A 19,204-nucleotide genomic window follows, 5' to 3' on the forward strand; every position below is an offset into this window, starting at 1 on the left:
CTGTCAAATGTTCATTGTGGTCAGTTTCAGATGCTGCAGCTCTTTCATAATTCATAGTTTCAGTTCTTGTTTGTTCAGTATTAATTGTCCTCCTTGTAAATCACAGCTGGACTGACTGTACATATCCTGACCAAGGAAAATCCAATTCTCCCTTTGTGCAGTAATCTACACCTGGATTTACTGCCTCTGTCCACAATAACATACATTATATAGATTAAACGTCCTCTAACATTAACCTGGATTTGAAACACAGGATAGAAAACTATTACAGGATCAAAAACAAATAAATTTTAGCAAAAAAAAAAGTCTGTTTTGAATGTCTGGGGTCGACAGAAATCTGTGATGTTAAAATGGGGTCAGGAGTAAAAAAAGGCTGGAACCACTGAACTGTAGTCTCAAAAGTACAGAGTATTTTGTTGGAAGAAAAAAAAACAGATAAGTTTCCATTTACAACTTTATTATATACAACATAGCTAATACAAGAAAAAGGTCAAATTGAGTACCTTAATGTTCTTCTTTTCTCATTGTTACAAAAGATGACAGTTTGTGCATTCTGCTGGAACTTCAGTCTCACTGCTCATCTCCTCAGGAGGGAACTCAAACACTCAGTCGATCAGATAAAGTCAGACACAGAAGCCTCCACCCAATTCTCTACCTCATTTGGCAGGAGTGTGTGGAAGCCACCACTCTGCATGGCAGCAGAAGAAAACCACTACTTCCTACAGGTATCTATAGGCCATGAAATCACATAGGTATTCTTGTGAGGACGTTTTGAAGGAAACTGGATAAAAAAAAATTCTAGATAATTCACTGGAACCAAAATTTCTGTTGGACAGGCACCCAATGTTTGTTCCATATACCAAATAAATTCTAAAAAGGGAATAAATTTGAGTAATTCTGACCCACCCTGTTCTTCATCAATACATAAGTTGATGTTAATTCATATTTGTGTACACTTGATAAGCTCCAATGTTATGGAACCATGTGCTTAGGATGGATTATTAGAATATTTAGTGCAAGTAAGAGAGTTGTCGGTAATAGATCAAAGAAAAAGACATGCAAAATTCACATAGTTATCTATAATTTATGAACATTTTGTAAAAGGTACCTTAAAGTAGATATAAATATCTTTACTTTCTGTAATTTTTAGTATCCAGTTCCAAGTAAAACCATCAAAAAAACAACAAAAACACTAATTTCGTGGTAAAAGATCAAATGCCTAAAATCTCCAAATCCCAAACTTTACATGTAATAAAAATTTAATTTTGTAAAAAGTCGTTTAAAGATCTCACCACAGTATGTTGGATACACATAATAAAAAGTAACATTTGGAAAAAAGAAAGGCAGTCTGCAATACTTTGCTTTCTCTCATTTTGTAACTGTGGCGGTGTTGCCTTTCTTGAACTTAAACTGCACAGAACTATTGTGGAAAATTGTGACAGGAGTAGCTGGTTTCATTTGTGAACAATGAACAGGTGAGAACCCCAACCAGCAACAGAATCCCAACAAGTGACTGATTAAATGTCCACAAAGTCAATAAGTAGCAGTATGTTCAGTTTGTGTCCTTTGTGGAAAGTTTTGGCACATTCTTCTTTGGTACATTATGAACCTGTGATAAAAGATCTGTCACAAAATCTGCACTGGTAAGGTTTCTGTCCAGTATGAGTCTGTTGGTGACACTTGTAAAAGTTGGACGACCAGAGGATCTTGGTACACTTATCACATGGGTACATCAACTTCTTGTGGTGAATGTGACAGTGAGAACATCATGCAGACAAGGCTCAGACAAGGTGAGGAGAGCTGGCTCAGTGGGGGGCACAGAGCTAGTCTCCCTGGTGTCAGTAGCAGAGAGAAGGAACCTGGAGAAGATCGTGTCCATCCTGGACAACCCCCAGCATCCTCTGCACAGGACTGGGATCAGACAGAGGAGTGTGTTCAGCTCCAGGCTGCTGTCTCTGACCTGCTCCACTAACAGGCTCAGGAACTCTGTCATCCTCCTGGACATCAGACTGGACAACTGATCACTGAGTGGTCGGGGGGGTCTGGGTCTCTGTCAGGACCACATTAGGACTGATACGAAGACACTGGAAAACATCAAAGCACCTTCTGTAGTTGGACTACACCTACTTTTCAGACCATCGTAGATCACTTCAATCACTGTTTCACTTTGTATCACTGCCCTGAAATGTGTAAATACAATGAGAAGTCTTTGTTTACAGTATTGTGAAGGAAGGTCTTTTAGTGTATTTTAAAGTATACTATATATATTAACCTTAATGTCAACCTGGTTACGAACCCAATGTTTTTTGTTTTGTTTTGTGTGGGTCTGTCTGTTTTTTGTCTTGTGCTGTATGCAAAGCCGCTGAATACTTGAATTTCCCTTGGGCTTAATAAAGTATCTATCTATCTATCTATCTATCTATCTATCTATCTATCTATCTATCTATCTATCTATCTATCTATCTATCTATCTATCTATCTATCTATCTATCTATCTATCTATCTATCTATCTATCTATCTATCTATCTATCTATCTATCTATCTATCTATCTATCTATCTATCTATCTATCTACCTATCTATCTACCTATCTATCTATCTTTGAAAGCCTTCCCACACCGGTCACAGTGTTATGGCTTTTCTCCTCTGTGGGTGCATAGGTGTGCCTTACATCTGGACTCTATGGAGCCAGATCTGGAGGTTTTTAAGTTTGATGTTGTCAGAAGAAGTCAGTGCTGCTGGTTCAGACACTGCGTTTCTTGTTGTCATCTGATGCTGAGGTTTTGTTTGGTCTAGACGATGATTCACATCTGTGTTGATGGTAGGAGAGAGCAGAGTGTGGCAAGAGTCTTTGTTCACATTGGTAACACTCAAACTGTTTCGATGTGTTTCTCCTCTGTGGATGCGTTGGTGTGTCTTAAGCCCATTCATCTGGGTGAAAGTTTTCCCACACTGGTCACAGTTATATGGTCTTTCTCCACTGTGGACGCGTAGGTGCATCTTAAGGTGATTCATCTGGGTGAAAGTCTTCCCACACTTTTCACAGTGATATGGTCTTTCTCCACTGTGGATGCGTAGGTGTGCCTTAAGCCCATTTACTTGGGTGAACGTCTTCCCACACTGTTCACAGTGATATGGTCTTTCTCCACTGTGAATGCGTAGGTGTCTCTTAAGGTTATCCATCTGGGTGAAAGTTTTCCCACACTGTTCACACTCATATGGTCTTTCTCCACTGTGGATGCATTGGTGGATTTTAAGCAACGCCTTTCTGATGAAAGTCTTCCCACACTGGTCACAGTGATATGGTCTTTCTCCAGTGTGGATGCGTAGGTGTATCTGAAGCTGATGCATGTGGGTGAAAGTCTTCCCACATTGGTCACACTCATATGGTCTTTCTCCAGTGTGGATGCGTAGGTGTGACTTAAGGCTACTCATCTGGGTGAAAGTCTTCCCACACTGTTCACAGTCATATGGTCTTTCTCCACTGTGGATACATTGGTGGATTTTAAGCACATCCTTTCTGATGAAAGTCTTCCCACACTGGCCACAGAGATATGGCCTTTGTCCACTGTGGATGCGTAGGTGTGCCTTAAGCCCATTTACTTGGGTGTAAGTTTTCCCACACTGGTCACAGTGATATGGTCTTTCTCCACTGTGGATGTGTAGGTGTGACTTAAGGCTACTCATCTGGGTGAAAGTTTTCCCACACTGGTCACAGTGATATGGTCTTTGTCCACTGTGGATGCGTAGGTGTGCCTTAAGTGAATGCATGTGGGTGAAAGTCTTCCCACACTGGTCACACTCATATGGTCTTTCTCCATTGTGGATTCGTAGGTGTGACTTAAGGCTACTCATCTGGGTGAAAGTCTTCCCGCACTCTTCACAGTCATATGGTCTTTCTCCACTGTGGCTGCATTGGTGGATTTTAAGCACTTCCTTTCTGATGAAAGTCTTCCCACACTGGTCACAAGTGAGTTTTCCTTCCATATTTGCTGGAATTAGGTGATCTTCGTCTGATACAACTTTTAGGTTTCACTCAAAATCCACCTTCGGCTTCTTTCTACATCAAAACAAAGAGAAAGAAGAAGAGGTGGTCATCGAAATGCAATGGAATGGAACAGAACAAACATCTCTTCAGGACCAGATTAAGCAGACAGACAAAATTATCTAGTTAGATCATCGACAGAACATTTTCAAAACAACAAAATATTTGATGGGTTCTCCTTAAGAGATGTGTTTCCTGTATGAGACCAGAAAAAGCAAATAATAAACTGATGATGAAAAATGTCAGGTTCTCTCCAGTGTTGGCAGATTCTATAAATAGTTACAGAATCACACAGCTCTGCAAAAACTTCTTTCATTTGGTCATTGAAAATAAAGTCAGACCAATTCAATGTATTATTAGGGCCCAAGGGCTGAGAATTGGCTGCAAAGGCCCTATTGTCTGTCAAATGTTTTCTATTATTATTATTATTATTATTATTATTATTATTATTATTATTATTATTATTATTATTATTATTATTATTATTATTCCGTTGATGACTAGTGTGACATCACAAATCCCTTTGGTGCCCAAACCCCTGCTGCTAATGTAAACAGCAGTGGCTGGAGTCCAGGAACTGGTCACCTTTTTCACACACACATCCTACTTTGCTGACTTCCCAAAGTCGGCTGAAAGAGATCTGATCTGTCAGAACTCAAATAGAGTTCTAAGAGTTAAAGGAGCTGTATGGAAGAATTATGTCCCAAGGAATCAGAAAAGGGCCCTGAATTCACCAAAAATGAAGGAATCATGTTGATTTCAAATACTGAGAATGTTCACATTTGAAAACCTAAGTGTCAGCCCACAACTAATATTTCTGTTGTCAGGTTGTGTTTTGGTCTGATGCTCCGCCCATCACCTATCTCCCAATCACAAAGTCAGTAGTGTTTGTTCATCCAGGTTCCCAGTTCCCACTGAGCTGCAACTAGGAACATTTCTGATCTCAAATGTCTGATGTTACTAAACCTAAAAGGCTTCTTATTATTCCCAAATACATCGTTACAAAGTGAGAAACAAACCAGGATATATATAGGAGATGATTTTCAAACATGGAGATGGCTGAAAGAGGAGAAGAATTTGCAGACCAATGCCGGCTCTGCCATGGTGGTCTCTTCACCCGGTCCTGGGTAGTATCTTCACCCGGTCCTGGGTGGTCTCTTCTCCTGGTCTTGGGTGGTCTCTTCACCCGGTCCTGTGTGGTCCTGGGTGGTCTCTTCTCCTGGGCTGCGCTCTCATCGCTCAGTCAGAACCATCAGGTGAACAGACTGGGCCCGGTATAAATACCAGTGTGGGACTGGTCTCTTGCCATGGTAGCTCTTTGTAGTAGATGCTCATGCTGGATCTGGCAAGCCCTTGTCTGGGGGGAGGGGGGAGGGAGATACTCTGCTCTACAGTAGGGATGTAACAATTACCGGTATAAAGATAATCCGCGGTAAAATTGCAGATGGTTAGTATTGCCGTTTAAATTCTAATTATCATGATAACTGTGTTTAATTACCGTACTTTTACAGAGAAAACACCTATGTAAAGATCTGCTTTTATGTCAAATATTTGAGTAGTTGTAATTTATTACAATTCTAATTTTCTATACCTAATATTTGGAACCAATATTCAGTTTAAAGTCTTTGAAAAGGTTCGTTAAGCATCTGTGTGTTATTTACACAATAAATTATATACATTTTTCAAATCGGATTTTTTTTTGTTTGTGTTTTCTGGCCTTTTGTGTTTTTATAGTAGGTTAAAGTGAAAAAAAAATAATAGACAGATGATATAGATGAAGTTGTGCTGAAAAAACAGATCCCAAACATGGGTATAGTAAACATTTGTTTATATAGTATATACAGGCGAAATCAAAAGGACTGAAAAACGGACAAAATAGGCTCAGAACCCTAAGGGTTAATATTTGAATCTTTCTGCAACAGAAGGTACATTGTGCCAATTATTTTATTTGTTTTTTTGTTGTTGTTTTTTTTCAAAATACATCTTGGTTAAACTATTTCAGTGTGTGTATCAGTACTTTTTGAACATTTTGAGCACAGTTTCAACAATATTGCGATAATAATGATAATCGTGATAATTTTGGTCACAATAACCGTGATCTGAAATTTTCAGATGGTTCCATCCCTACTCTACAGTATTCGAATGTGATTGCAGTCCCAGTTTTACCCACAATCCCACATACGACTCCTTTAACTGCTTTCATTCCTATCTGTCAGACCCCCCTCAGTTCTCTCAGCTCAAATCCTTCAGGTCTGATCCCTCCCCAGTTCCATCAGGTGTGCCCCAGGGCTCTGTCCTGGTTCACTAAACCCTGGTTCAACTCCAACTTCCTAAAACTCAATAGTGACAAAACACAAATGCTTCCTATTGGTTCTAAATCCACTCTTTCCAAAGCTCACACTTTTCCCCTCACAGTCGACAGCTCCTCAGTCCCCCCCCTCCCCTCAGGTTCAGAGTCTGAGTGTCATCCTCCATGTCCAACTATCTTTCAAAGCCCACATCAATAACATCACGCGGTCTGCATATTTTCACTTGTGTATCACCCCCACACACACACACACACACCACCTCTATTCTTGTTTAGTGTCGGACGCTGGTCTTGCCCTAAAATGTCAGATGTGAAGTGAATGTGACCCGAGCTGATTTCCACATGTATGACTTTGGCCCTGGTCCGTTCACATTCCTCAAACCAACAAACACTGACCTGCTTCGTAGATCTGGGGTGACTAAGTCTATTGGAAATCAATTCCCATTGTCAGTAAAAGTAAAAATCTCTCAACCCCTTCCTGATAGGCATGTCGAAAATAGGGTGTATAGATAAACTAAGTACGAACAAATGTTTAAAATGTTTAAGTTAGAAGAAATGTAAACAATTACTAGGTTCGAAGAAGAACAGTAATAAATGTTTAAATAGAAATAACACACCACAGACCAACTGAGTTTTAAAATGCCAGCTTGTTTGTATTCAGAAATGTAATCAGAAATCGTTACAAAGATTAGTCTGCATTAGAAGACATTTACACCGACATTTAACATGAAAAACACAACCCTTCGCATGTGAATGCAATAAATGATTAAATGATATAAAAATAGCAACCCTTTTTTCTTCACGGAAAGGAAAAAAACAGAATTCCTTATTTTTCCATGAATTTAATCCTATTTGTTTCCAAAGCTAATTTGAGCTCAGTTAAATCTTAGTCTTTATCAAAGTACGTGCTCAGTTCTTACATCAAATGTTGAAAATGATAAGTTATCTTAACTCGATCTGTCGAGTTTTGACTTAACACAGGTTTATTTTGGAATCATGAGTTAAAAACTGATCAAGTATTACCTTCCTACTAGTATTTAAACTTAAACCAGTGATTTACTCAGTTGAAGTATTTCAAATACCCAGACTATTACCAGTTTAATCGGGTAATAACATAAACAGAGAATAATCCAGTCAAATCCAACATTAACAGAACATCCACAGTTCAACAAGTTCAAAACATATAATACGAACTAACACAGTGAATGAATCTTAAAAATATCAAGAGTTTGAAAGTTCTAGTTAATCAGTCTTTTAGCAAGTTAATGCAGAAAATTCACAAAAGTCAGAGACCACGTTAGGCAATCCATGTGGAGTCAACGTGATCTGAGGAACAAAGAAAAAAGAGATCTACAGTTTATGTGGAAAATACTCTCACCGTGATCTAGAAATCCACTGGAATACAGAATATGGAGAGTTTGAAATCAGCCCAACCTTGGCTTTGTTGAAGAGAAGTCTGTGTCTTTCACAAAAGAATCCTCTTGATGCAACGTAACAGTTGAGGTTATTCCTGAAGTGAGTGGAATTAAACTCAGAAAGTAACGTTCAAAACATCCGCAGTCCAACACAATAGAAAACAATTTGAAAAGAAAACACTTTCAAACACAAAATAAAAGTGAATAAAAATGAGGGTTTTTCTCTCCTCACTCACTGCTTCAGCTCGCTGCACCTGTTTCCGGTTGTTCATCCTATAACAGGAAACCACTGCAGCCATTCTGATTGGCTGACAGAGCCACAGTTTCTGAAGCAACAGGAGACTCATTTGAATTCAACTTAGCTGATAATAATTTACTAATACAGATGGAATATTGTTTTTAATCCTTTCTATTTGCGAGTGTCTGAAAGTCATCCAAACCTTTGTAACAATTTCAAACTGTTCTCGTTGTATTCGTCTCTAGTGTTCTCTGTGTTCTTAAAGTGTGAAGTAAGACACAGACAGGAAGTGATCTAACCACAGAAGTGCAGGCTGTACCAGAAGAAGAGAAGAAGCCAACAATAAAACTGCATGCACATAATAACAGACTTACAATCTGTCATTTTACATTAGTTTGAAGATTCTGGTGTTGTCAGCTCTAGGGCGCTGCTGCTTCACCCATCAACGGGAGAAAAAGATACATTTATTCCCTCCAAAACTCAGAGAGTGCCATGGAGACAGGGACCAAAAGTCTGGAAACATGGACAGGAAAGACACGAGAAGGAGAGGGTGGTGCTGTTGTCGCTTCAGCCGTTTGCCCCCTTTCCAGCCAAAACCAGTCAAGACAAACCCCCATCCGATGCCCCCAAAGGTCTTCACTGTTTCTGTTAAGCCCTTTCAAAATGCCAATACGTTTCCTTCGTCCACACTGAATGAATCCAAAGAGAGGAGAGGTTTGAAGAGTGCCAACAAAAAAATGTGCCCATAAAGAAATTGTCTTTTCAAAGATCAATGAAGGTGAAAAGTTACAATTTTCTCCTCTTCACAAAGACTCCCAGGTTTTGGCGTCTGTTGCTATCATAGCTTTTGTTTTTCAGGAGTTAATTAATTTGTATTTTTTGGTGACGCAGCAGCACGCTCTGCTGATCACAAAGAAAAGTGTAGAAGCGTACAGTATCCAGTATTCCCAGGTGGTCTCCCATCCATCCAGATTCTCCTCAGGCCCGACCCTGGTTTGCTGCCGAGCTCAGACAAGATCGGATGTGTTCAGGATGGTATGGCCATAAATGAGTGTGTCTCTCCTTCTCTCCCTTTTTATAGATTCAGTATGTAAACTCTGTGAGTTCAGATTCAGGCTGTGGACATGGAACAGATTCAACACAGATGTGATTCAGCTCCATAATGTCAGCGGGGACACAGGTAAGACACTGTTTTATTTGGCTTTAGTATGAAATAAATAAATACATATATTCATACATAGATAAATAACTAGATGTCCATATAATTATTTCCAGATCAAACACAGCAGGTGGTCCAACAGGAGGACGTGGTGCAGCCAAGCAAAGCCCAGAAATCTACAGTATTTAGTGCATTTGTTTCTTTTTTTTTCTTGAAAATGAGGAATATTGAAGTGTTTATATCAAAAAGCTAAACTAATAGGTGGAAGACTAATAACTGATGTAAAGTTTCTAAGGAACCTGGTGCTTTAGAAGATGTTTTGTCTAAAGTTTGGTGTGGATTCCCCAAACATTTTGTGGAATGATGGGATATCTTAGAGCTGTTTGTTATTATTATTGTTGTTGTTATTATTACTTTACTTTGTGATTTTGAATACAGTGTTACTGTTTGTAAATAATGAAGAGTCAAAAATGTAAATAGGAAATCAGTTTAATCTTGAAAATCAATATCTTTGAAAAAAAATGCAATTTTCTCAGTTTTTTGCTCAAAATTCAGTTTTTTTTTTCCTGAAAATGACCAATATTCAAATGTTTACATCTCAGGAACGAATGAAGATAGAATAAAATTGTTTTTTGTGTTTAAAAGTTGAAGTTCTGTTCTTTCTTTTGATGTACTTGGTGTTCACATACTCCTAACACAACATTTTCCTCAAAGATTCCTTCAAAGATTAGTGAAAATGACCAAAAAGGCTGGTGCAGGCTACCAACTCACTGTAAAATGCTCTGGCGGGTAAAGAGTTAAAATATGACACACTGATGACACCAAACCTACATTTGAACACAGTGACAATAAAATAATAAAGATTGGACTAAATATGAAGTGACTTTGGTGCAGGAGGCTGGGGTTTGTGTCCTGGTCAGGGTGTTCCCAGTTACCCATGGGCTCAGCACCTGTCAGAAAGGCCATAAGGGGCCGGTGCACTGCAGCTCGGTCAGTGGCAGGAAGTAGGCAGATCAGCTTCAGCTGCTTCCTGTGACCCAGTTTCAGATAAGCAGTAGGAGATGGCATGACATAAATTTAGTATTTTGTTTAATTTTATGAATAAAAGTGCAGACAACAGTAAAATAAAGTAGAAAAAGTTCACAAACATTTACAATAATAAAGTGCACTCAGATTAAAATGAAATATCTATGAAATAAAAATAAAAAAGTTTACATTCAAGAAGATTTTTACGACAGCGTATTAGGGCCACGTAAGAAAATAAAAACACTTGTCACTACAAGAATAAAGTTGTAAAATATCAAGATAAAACCCCTAATTTTACGAGAATAAAGTAGGAATATTTTGAGAATGAAGCCATTGTATTATGAGAATAAAGTTGTAGTTTAAAAAAACCCTCATAATTTAATGAAAATAATGTTGGACTTTTATAAGATTAAAGTCGTAATATTTTGAAAATAAATTCACAAAAGTGCGATAAAAAGGCAGAATTTAGAAATTGTAAACCTTAAGCCTTGTTGATGACAGAGTTTCCAGTTACAGCGAACACAACATGTGAAGCAATGGTGCTCGGGGCTAATAGGCTCAGTATTTGACTGTGCATAAACCCCAAATGAAAGTAGAACCTCATAAAATGTTCCAAGTTCTCCATTATGTGATGAGTGGGTACGACTTTATTCTTGTAAATGATGATATTTTTCCCCACCTGCTTTTAAATTACAATATTATTATCATAATATTATGGCTTTATTCTCCAAATATTATGACTTTCATCACATAACAACATTATCTTTGTTCAATTTTGAGGGTTTTTTTAAACTATGACTTTATTCTCGAAACATTATGACTTTATTTTTGTAGTGACAAGTGTTTTTATTTTCTTATGTGGCCCTAATATGCTGCTGAATGTTTTAACAATTAACATCCAAATAAAATAAGTATAATTATAATTACACTGTTTTTCATCTTAGTTTGTACTTCTCACAATTAAGAGAATTTTCAGTCTAAAACCCAAATCCCCCAATAAAATTCCATTTTCTCTGTGGTCTGGACTTGTCTTCTGTGACTTTAATATAGATCCAATATTGACCCAATCATTGTGTTTCTCTGTTATGAGTCTTGAGGGTTATTTAGAAAAGAGTTTACAGCAGAACCAGATGACTGCATCTTTCAGCACTGAGTAGAAGAACCAGGAGAACTTTCTGATTTTTTCTCCATTAGAAAGTTTCCTAAATGTATAAGGGTAATGGAAACTTCTGTGTGAATGGGATTTGAGAAACATTAAGACTCCGCCTACTTGAAGGATCCTCTGTTCACCAAATCCATCCTCACTTGATCTGACGGGTCAGATGGACCCAGTTCAGGATCAAGTGGATCTGGTTCAGACTGAGTGGTTTTTCCTGAACTTGAAGGCTGCTCTTCATTTGAAGTCCTCATTGAATGTGTTCAAGAAAATATGTCAATACATTTATAGACACAATACACAGTTTAAATGAAGACACAATATGAAACAAACAAACAAACAAAAAAAACATTACCAGCTTTGTCAGCTTCAGTGTGAGATGAGCCTTGAATAAAAATAAACCATCTATTGTAAATGTGTTTATTTTGGTTAAATCTAAAAAATAATCAAGGTTGAATTTGTGAGGAAAACACTTCCAACATATTGTCAAGTTAGTAGCATCAATGCCAATCTCCTCTGCACCATAAGTAGTGGGGGTACCTCCGACTGAGGGGGGGAATTAAAAAATAAATAAATAAAAAATCTTGCAAAAATAATGGAAATTAATACGGACAGCAACTTTATAATGAAATGACCAATTACAGCAGTTTTCATGTAAAAAAAAAAAAAAAAAAAAAAAAAATTCAGAAGTTTGATCTTAGCAGTTATTTCATGGTCTGTGCTTTGATGGTACTTCACCTCCAGTACCAAAATATTCCTTTATGACTCCTTACATCAAATTTAAAAATACAATTAAACATTAGTATCATGGAGCTGATGTAAAAAAATATACACTGAGAAAGTTGTTTCAGAATAAAGCTGTTCATTCTAGTGTAAGATGTTATGAGAACAGAAAGTCACAGTTTGACAAAAATAATGAAATAAAAACAAGAAACACAAACAAAAACACAACCTGGTGCACATATGATCTAAAAATGACCAGGAAGTTCCCAAAACAAGTCACATATTGGAGTCTATTTTCAGTGCAAAATTAGCAGTTTTTTGTGAGGATTTAATACTTTTTTCTCGACATACGTGTCTGTAAAAACACTAATTTTGGATTGTTGATGGAATAAATGAACATAAATGAAATGTACTAGTATGTTCTGACACTTTCTGATGTGAATAAACTGATAATGACAAGTGGAATGTTGGAACTGTGATTAGTATCAGGTGGAGAACACAGGCCGGAATAAGAAATATATGAAATGTTGGGTTTGTTTTTATTTTATCAGCAGAAAAAAACTTTGGATTAGAGTCAGAAAAAACTGAAAATGACATTTTTACTCCATTTAATAGTAATTAATATGAATTTTGTAATGAATCCAAATGTTTTTTTTTCACTGTAAATGTCAATGTAATGTAAATCAGCCTCAGATTGATGGTAATTCTTCATTTAAGCGACAAAATAACACGTTACTCAAACTCTGGACATGAATGAATGAATGAATGACTGAATGAATGAATGAGTTAGTGATGGTGAGAAGAAGCCTCATGAGGCATCGAACCACTTGAGCCAATTGGTTCGAGAAAGGGTTCATTTCTCAAGGCTTCATGTGCACACGAAACCACCTACTGTCCATGTGTAGAATCACAGGCAGCTGGATCTGAACCACAGAATGTGTGATGCATTGAATTTTTGGGTCTGTTATGGCTCTGTGGAATGACCATGAATAACAAAAAATGTATGACCAAATAATTTCTCTACATAAATTATCACATATGTATATAATAAAATATTATTGAATGTATTCTGTGTGTGTAAAATTCCCCCAAATGGTAGTATCATCTGTGGGAGGTTGTATAATGTTTTTTTTTTTGTTTTTTTTTTGCCACTTTAGGAAAATGTCATGGACTTAAACAGGCAGAAGACAGTGAAAGTACTTGTGGAACTAGGAGGAGGACACTGAACATGTCTATGTAACTTGGACAATGATGTACAGGACAGGGGAGATTTGATTTATTCTTATTCAGAAATATCAGTTTCTCAACAGTTTTTAGTTTGAAGTGATTTCTTTCTTTCTTTCTTTTTTTTTTTTTTTTTTTTTGACACAACCTCTCCAACCTTTGAAAACACCCTTTCACATGGTACAACAACATGCACCAAAACACAAGAACAAGATTATAAATATAAATTGGGGTACAGTAATTTTTTGTCTCTCCCAGTACTCCAGATAAGCAAACCTTATGTGTCTGAAATAATGTTAGATTTATTTTACCTTATTAGGAGTTATCAAATCCAAATGTTCCCACACAGGGGAAATCCTCCTCTTCTTCACTGGCTCCATCCTCTTACTCATCCTTCTCTTCTCACTCTCCTAAATCTTCAAATGATCTCTCTCTCTAAACTCTTCAAACTATCTCCAAACTATATAAACGCTATCCAAATTCTGGTATCCAAACTATCCAAACTCTGTTCAAACTCTGCTCTGACCCTAACTCTCAATCACAAATCCTTATTTTGAACAGAGCCTGAGGGGTTTATTCTGCTGTCAAACCTGAATCACATAGAACCACCTCTGAACCAGTGCGTGAAGCAGTCACGTGGTACAGCCGGGCAGCGAGGCTTCGTACGTCATCATTTGTGGCTCCTCCCCTAAATGAAGCAAGCCTCGACACACTTCGCAGAAACGCCCCCTCCATTACTCGACACACGCTTCGAAGCCTCGGCACATCTGTAACATCACTACTTACAGGTTAGTATTTGGTAAAAATAACCAGTCGCGGCTGCTTAAAGCTTTACTGCATGTGGACAAAAGTTATGAAGGTGTTTCGGCCTAAATTGAAGTATTTCTGTGAACATCACGCATCGCGGGTTTGTGGGTTATTTTTCTCTCCGTCAGGTCTCGCAGGCATGTCGCTAATGTTTATGTACTTTGTAGAGATTATTATTTTGGCTTTCACACATGTAATACATTCTTACAGCAGACAGGTAATTGGTTAAGTGTGCACAGATCATAAGATAAGGAGTTTAGCCCGTTTTTGAGAAGTGTTAATGTGAAACATGAAGTCAAATGAGCAGATAGACTGATGTAAAGTGTAAAGTCCACTCCAGTGGACAGTTCTTCTCCAGCTGTTCTCTTGTATATTAATGGGTTTTGTTGTTTTAGTTCCATATCAGCCAACACAGTGGACGCTTATGCACCATCCCATACACTGTAATTCAGATCATTACTGTAACTTTGCTGTTCTTGATAAACCTGATCTGCAGTAACATGTTTGAGTGTAAATCAATTGTTATTTGTTAGACAAGAAGGTTTTGTTTTTGCATATTATCTCCATGAAGTGAGTAATTACTAGCATTAGAATATGTTAAAATGTGAGAAGACATCAGATTAGCAGCATTAAAAATGATTTTATTTCATTGTTTTCATATCACTCTCTGATATTGGGTTTTAAACACGTTTCTTTACTTCAAAAATTAAATGCTTGGATATTTTTGTAACTCCATTGAAAAAAAAACTCAATCCCATTGTGTTTTTCATGGCTAAACGCTGAAGAAAAATTTTTTGACTAAGGTTCTCATAATTCGTGCATGAAAGGGTTAAAAGTCTCATTGGATCACTCTTGATCTGGTCATGTCTGAGACTTGGACCCAGACCCCCTGACCACTCAGTGATGAGTTGTACAGTCTGATGGCCAGGGGTATGACAGAGTTCCTGTGTTTTTCACTAAGATTTAGGTCCAGTTGAATGGTTTTATATGAAAAGGGTTTTGTATTTCTCTGTCAGTGAAGGATTCAGTGTGTATGTTTAGAATCATCGCAGATAAGATGTTGCTGCTCTAAATACAGTTGAGTACTGCTGTAATTTGCACTATGTCATTAGAGTAGCCCTGATTCATTTATAGAAAATGTGATACCATGCACAGTATAGTGAAAATGTGACTCCGTCCTCTGATTGGACCTCACCTGTTGACGTGACTCGCCAACCGTCAGTTCACGTCTTGTTGCTGGGATGTGCTGCGCAAAATGTCATGACTGTTGTTTTAGACGTGTATCTATTGGAATGCAAGGTCTTAGCTTCTGTAGCCACAACATCTTCTTCAGTGAGCAGAACTGACCCTGAATCTGATCAGTACTGGCGCCCATGAGTTTACTGGGAGACGAGCTCCATCAGTAGAGAAATATGTGACATTTTAGAGCAGTTCAGACCAATACTGTAATTTTTCTATAATTATTCTTCATCACCCTGTAGGAAAGCCTTTTTCTTTTCCACCAAACAGGCTTTCGTGTCCTTGGTGACCCATTTCTTGTTGTTTGGGTTGATGGTTACCTGTTTAGTTTTGGTGACATTGTCTTCACAGTAGATAATATATGAGGTGAGTACATCAGAAAGTCTGCTAAAATCGTCCCCACTGTCATTAAAAAACAAACCCCAATCTGTCAGCTCAAAACAGCCCCTCAGTGTCTCAGATCCATCCTCATTCCAGATCCTAATGTCTTTTGGGACTGTCCCCTCTGTCTTCTGCAGGATGACATTGTGGTCTGAAAGGCCTAAAGGTGGACGTGGTTTTGAAATGTATGCACAAGTCCAGTATGTTCTGTCCTCTTGTTGGGGTTGTGACATATTGTTCAAGGCTGGGAAGATGTGCAGCCGCCCCCACCCTATGGAACTCACTGTCACAAAACGTCAGGAACTCAGATTCAATACAAAACTTCAAATCACTACTCAAAACTCACCTGTTCAAACTTGCATTTTTTTTAACCTCTTTTTTTTTTCTCTCTGTTTGTTTTGTTTTGCTTGTTTGTGAAGCGTCTTTGAGTGTCCAAAAAAGTGGTATATAAGTGTGATATTTTTATTATTATTATTATTATTATTATTATTATCATTATTACACCTGTTAAAATCACCCAATAAAACCACTGGCTGCTCTCCCATTTGAGTTACAACTCTGTTGTAAAGTTCTGTTATCCCCTTAGCAGCTAGATTTAAATCAGGTCCTGGGACATGCACTAAAATAACAGTGATTTGTGCAAATTCTAGCGGTAAATAATGTGGTCTAAAAGATACAGTCATGAGTTCATAGTGTTTATAGCGCTCAGTCTCCCTCACCGTGTAGTCAGTTGCCCAGTTACTGTTGACAGACATGCAGATCCCACCCCCAATCGTTTTTTCTGTGTTTTGATTGTATCTGTCATAGCGAATGATGTTAAATCCATCCAGCTGAAAGTCCAGGTCTCCAGAGAGCCACGATTCAGTGAAACAAAAGAGACCGGTCCGTCCGAAACAGTCGGACCACCTGAAACACTTGGATAATGTTCTTCAGCACATCTGGCATGTTCAACCTCTGACAGAAAATAAATCAGATTTAAATCCAAAATAACCTTCTGATGTCTTCACAACTAACTTATGAGTAACAGAAAATTGAACCTTGACAAAAATAGTGATTTGATTTATATCGTGATACATATCAATATCATATAGGTCACAGGTGTCAAACATGCGGCCCGGGGGCCAAATCTGGCCCGCCAAAGGGTCCAATCCGGCCCTTGGGATGAATTTGTGAAATGCAAAGATTACACTAAAATATTAACAATCCTTTAAGTTCAAGTTCCACATTCAGACCAATTCAATCTCAAGTGGGCAGGACCAGTCAAATACTATCATAATAACATATAAATAATGACAACTCTAAATTTTTCTTTTTGTAAATGTAAATATTTTCATGTATTTACACTAAAACAAAGCATAATTTCACAAAAAACATGAGTAACCTGAACAAATATGAACAACCTGAAATGTCTTAAGAAAAGTACAATTTTAACAAGATTCTGCCTGTTTCTAAATGTTTTATGTGTTTGTAGATCCACTGTGATCTGTAAGTTAAAATGTACATGTGGAAATGATAAACTGAGGCAGAGTATTGTTAAAATTGCACTTATTTTTTCAGTTTGTTCATGCTATTCACATTGTTTGAAAGGATAGTTTGTAGATGCAAACCTTTTCATAATGAAAATAAACTTTTTTCTCTCTAAAACGTAGAGAAAAATTTGGAGTTGACATTATTTATCTATTATTATGTTCGGTGTTTGGTCCTCCTCTTGGATCGAAGTTGAATGTTACAAGAAAACCTGGACTAACGTCTTTATCTTCAACACTATAACGCCAAACGTATCACATTTGATACATGGGTTTTGAAGCCCTCTACACCACAGGTGTCAAATATGTGGCCCAGGGGCCAAATCTGGCCCACCAAAGGGTCCGATCCGGCCCCTGGGATGAATTTGTCAAATGCAAAGATTACACTGAAGTTATTAACAATCCTTTTAGTTCAGATTCCACATTCAGACCAAATCAATCTTAAGTGGGTCAGACCAGTAAAATACTATCATAATAACATATAAATAATGACAACTCCAAATTTTTCTCTTTGTAAATGAAAATATTTTCATGTATTTACACTAAAATAAAGTATAATTTCACAAAAAATCTGAATAACGTGAACAACCTGAAATGTCTTAAGAGAAGTAAGTGCAATTTTAACAATATTCTGCCTGATACTAAATGTTTTGTGTATTTGTAGATCCACTGTGATCTGGAAGTTATAATGTACATGTGGAAATGATAAACTGAGGCTGAATATTGTTAAAATTACACTTATTTTTTCAGTTTGTTCATGTTATTCACATTGTTTGAAAGGATAGTTTGTAGATGCAAACCTTTTCATAATGTAAATTAACTTTTTTCGCTCTAAAACAGAGAAAAGTTTGGAGTTGACATTATTTATCTATTATTATGTTATTATTTTATTGGTTTGGCCCACTTCAGATCAAATTGAGCTGAATGTGGCCCAGGAACTAAAATGAGTTTGACACCCCTGATATAGGTCGACCTAAAAAGTCCATTAGACAACTGCAGCTCATTCAGAACTCTGCTGCTAGAGTCCTCACTAATGCTGCGTTTCCACTATGTGGAACCGACTCGACTCAACTCTGGTACCAGGTCCTATTCCTGGAGACCGTTTCCATTACAGGATACTACTGACTTTACAGTACCTGGATGTCATAGCGATACGGCGCATTACTTCCGTGTCCTCTGCTCAGAGAGTTGCTGATAAACTCGCTCATTGCGTGTTGTCTCATCAAGCTCATGCTGAATTTTTACGTCGGCCACCAAAGAGTGAATCTCCTGACTGAATGGTGTAGTTTTACAGGCTGTCATCATGTGGATTCACCTACTGCTACATTTACTGTAAACTTCCGCATCTGTTTTTTGTAAAACTGCGGGTCACAGAGAAAACTCTCTGACCAGTCAGTGGTCTGCAGTGTGTACACGTCACCTTTTAGTATCTGGTCCCCAGTCCTGGAACCTCAGCGGAGGTGATACCAAAAAACTAGTACCGGGTACCAGATTCCAGGTCCTTTTTCATAATGGAAATGCAAAAAGGCTGAGTCGAGTCGAGCCGGTACCACATAGTGGAAATGTGGCATAAAACCAGAAGAGTGGGTCACATTAGTCCAACTCTGAGGTCCTCCCACTGGCTGCCTGTCCGTCAGAGGATAGACTTTAAAGTTCTGTTGCTGGTCTATAAAGTTCTGAATGGTTTAGGACCAAAATACATCAGTGACCTCCTGACCCAGTATGAACCCCCCAGACCCCTCAGGTCATCTGGATCTGGTCTTTTGTCAGTTCCCAGAGTCAGAACCAGACACGGAGAATCTGTGTTCAGCTTCTATGCGCCACGTGTCTGGAACAAACTTCCAGAAAACCTCAGATCAGCTGAAACACTGAGTTTATTTAAATCCAGGTTACAGACCCTCCTGTTCTCAGCTGCATTTGAATAGAGTTTGTATTCATCAGTTCAGATCTGCACTGT

The 19,204-nt window shown here is 37.8% G+C and overlaps 3 protein-coding genes and 2 pseudogenes across 3 annotated transcripts in view; 3 read left to right on the forward strand and 2 right to left on the reverse strand.

Moving 5' to 3' along the window:
- Positions 1-19,204, forward strand: part of LOC115436241 (NLR family CARD domain-containing protein 3-like) — a 1,147,354-nt gene that overhangs the window by 808,312 nt on the left and 319,838 nt on the right. The window lies entirely within an intron of this gene.
- Positions 1-19,204, reverse strand: part of LOC115436275 (zinc finger protein 664-like) — a 1,196,486-nt pseudogene that overhangs the window by 331,524 nt on the left and 845,758 nt on the right.
- LOC115436287 (zinc finger protein 431-like) overlaps positions 1-19,204 on the forward strand; it is a 676,852-nt gene that overhangs the window by 310,782 nt on the left and 346,866 nt on the right. The gene's annotated exons all lie outside the window — the stretch shown is intronic.
- LOC115436309 (gastrula zinc finger protein XlCGF8.2DB-like) overlaps positions 1-19,204 on the forward strand; it is a 56,513-nt pseudogene that overhangs the window by 33,011 nt on the left and 4,298 nt on the right.
- Positions 2,560-10,233, reverse strand: LOC115435237 (zinc finger protein 239-like). Its single transcript, XM_030157517.1, has 3 exons — positions 10,050-10,233; positions 3,100-3,602; positions 2,560-3,015 (listed from the first exon to the last, which is right to left on the reverse strand). Exons 1-3 carry the CDS (start codon positions 10,231-10,233, stop codon positions 2,668-2,670), a joined length of 1,035 nt encoding a protein of 344 aa, XP_030013377.1. The 3' UTR covers positions 2,560-2,667.

The sequence above is a fragment of the Sphaeramia orbicularis genome, chromosome 16, assembly GCF_902148855.1.
Source record: "Sphaeramia orbicularis chromosome 16, fSphaOr1.1, whole genome shotgun sequence".
NCBI lineage: Eukaryota > Metazoa > Chordata > Actinopteri > Kurtiformes > Apogonidae > Sphaeramia > Sphaeramia orbicularis.

What these genes read in the sequence shown, in the direction of transcription:
- LOC115435237 (XM_030157517.1), bottom strand. Translation starts at nt 10,233, where the DNA reads ATGCCATCTCCTACTGCTTATCTGAAACTGGGTCACAGGAAGCAGCTG. An exon ending in CCCCAGCCTCCTGCACCAAA is followed by an intron (nt 3,603 to 10,049) that starts GTCACTTCATAT and finishes CTTACACCCAAG; the next exon opens with TAAATGGGCTTAAGGCACAC. An exon ending in GTGGGAAGACGTTCACCCAA is followed by an intron (nt 3,016 to 3,099) that starts GTAAATGGGCTT and finishes ACTTTCACCCAG; the next exon opens with ATGAATCACCTTAAGATGCA.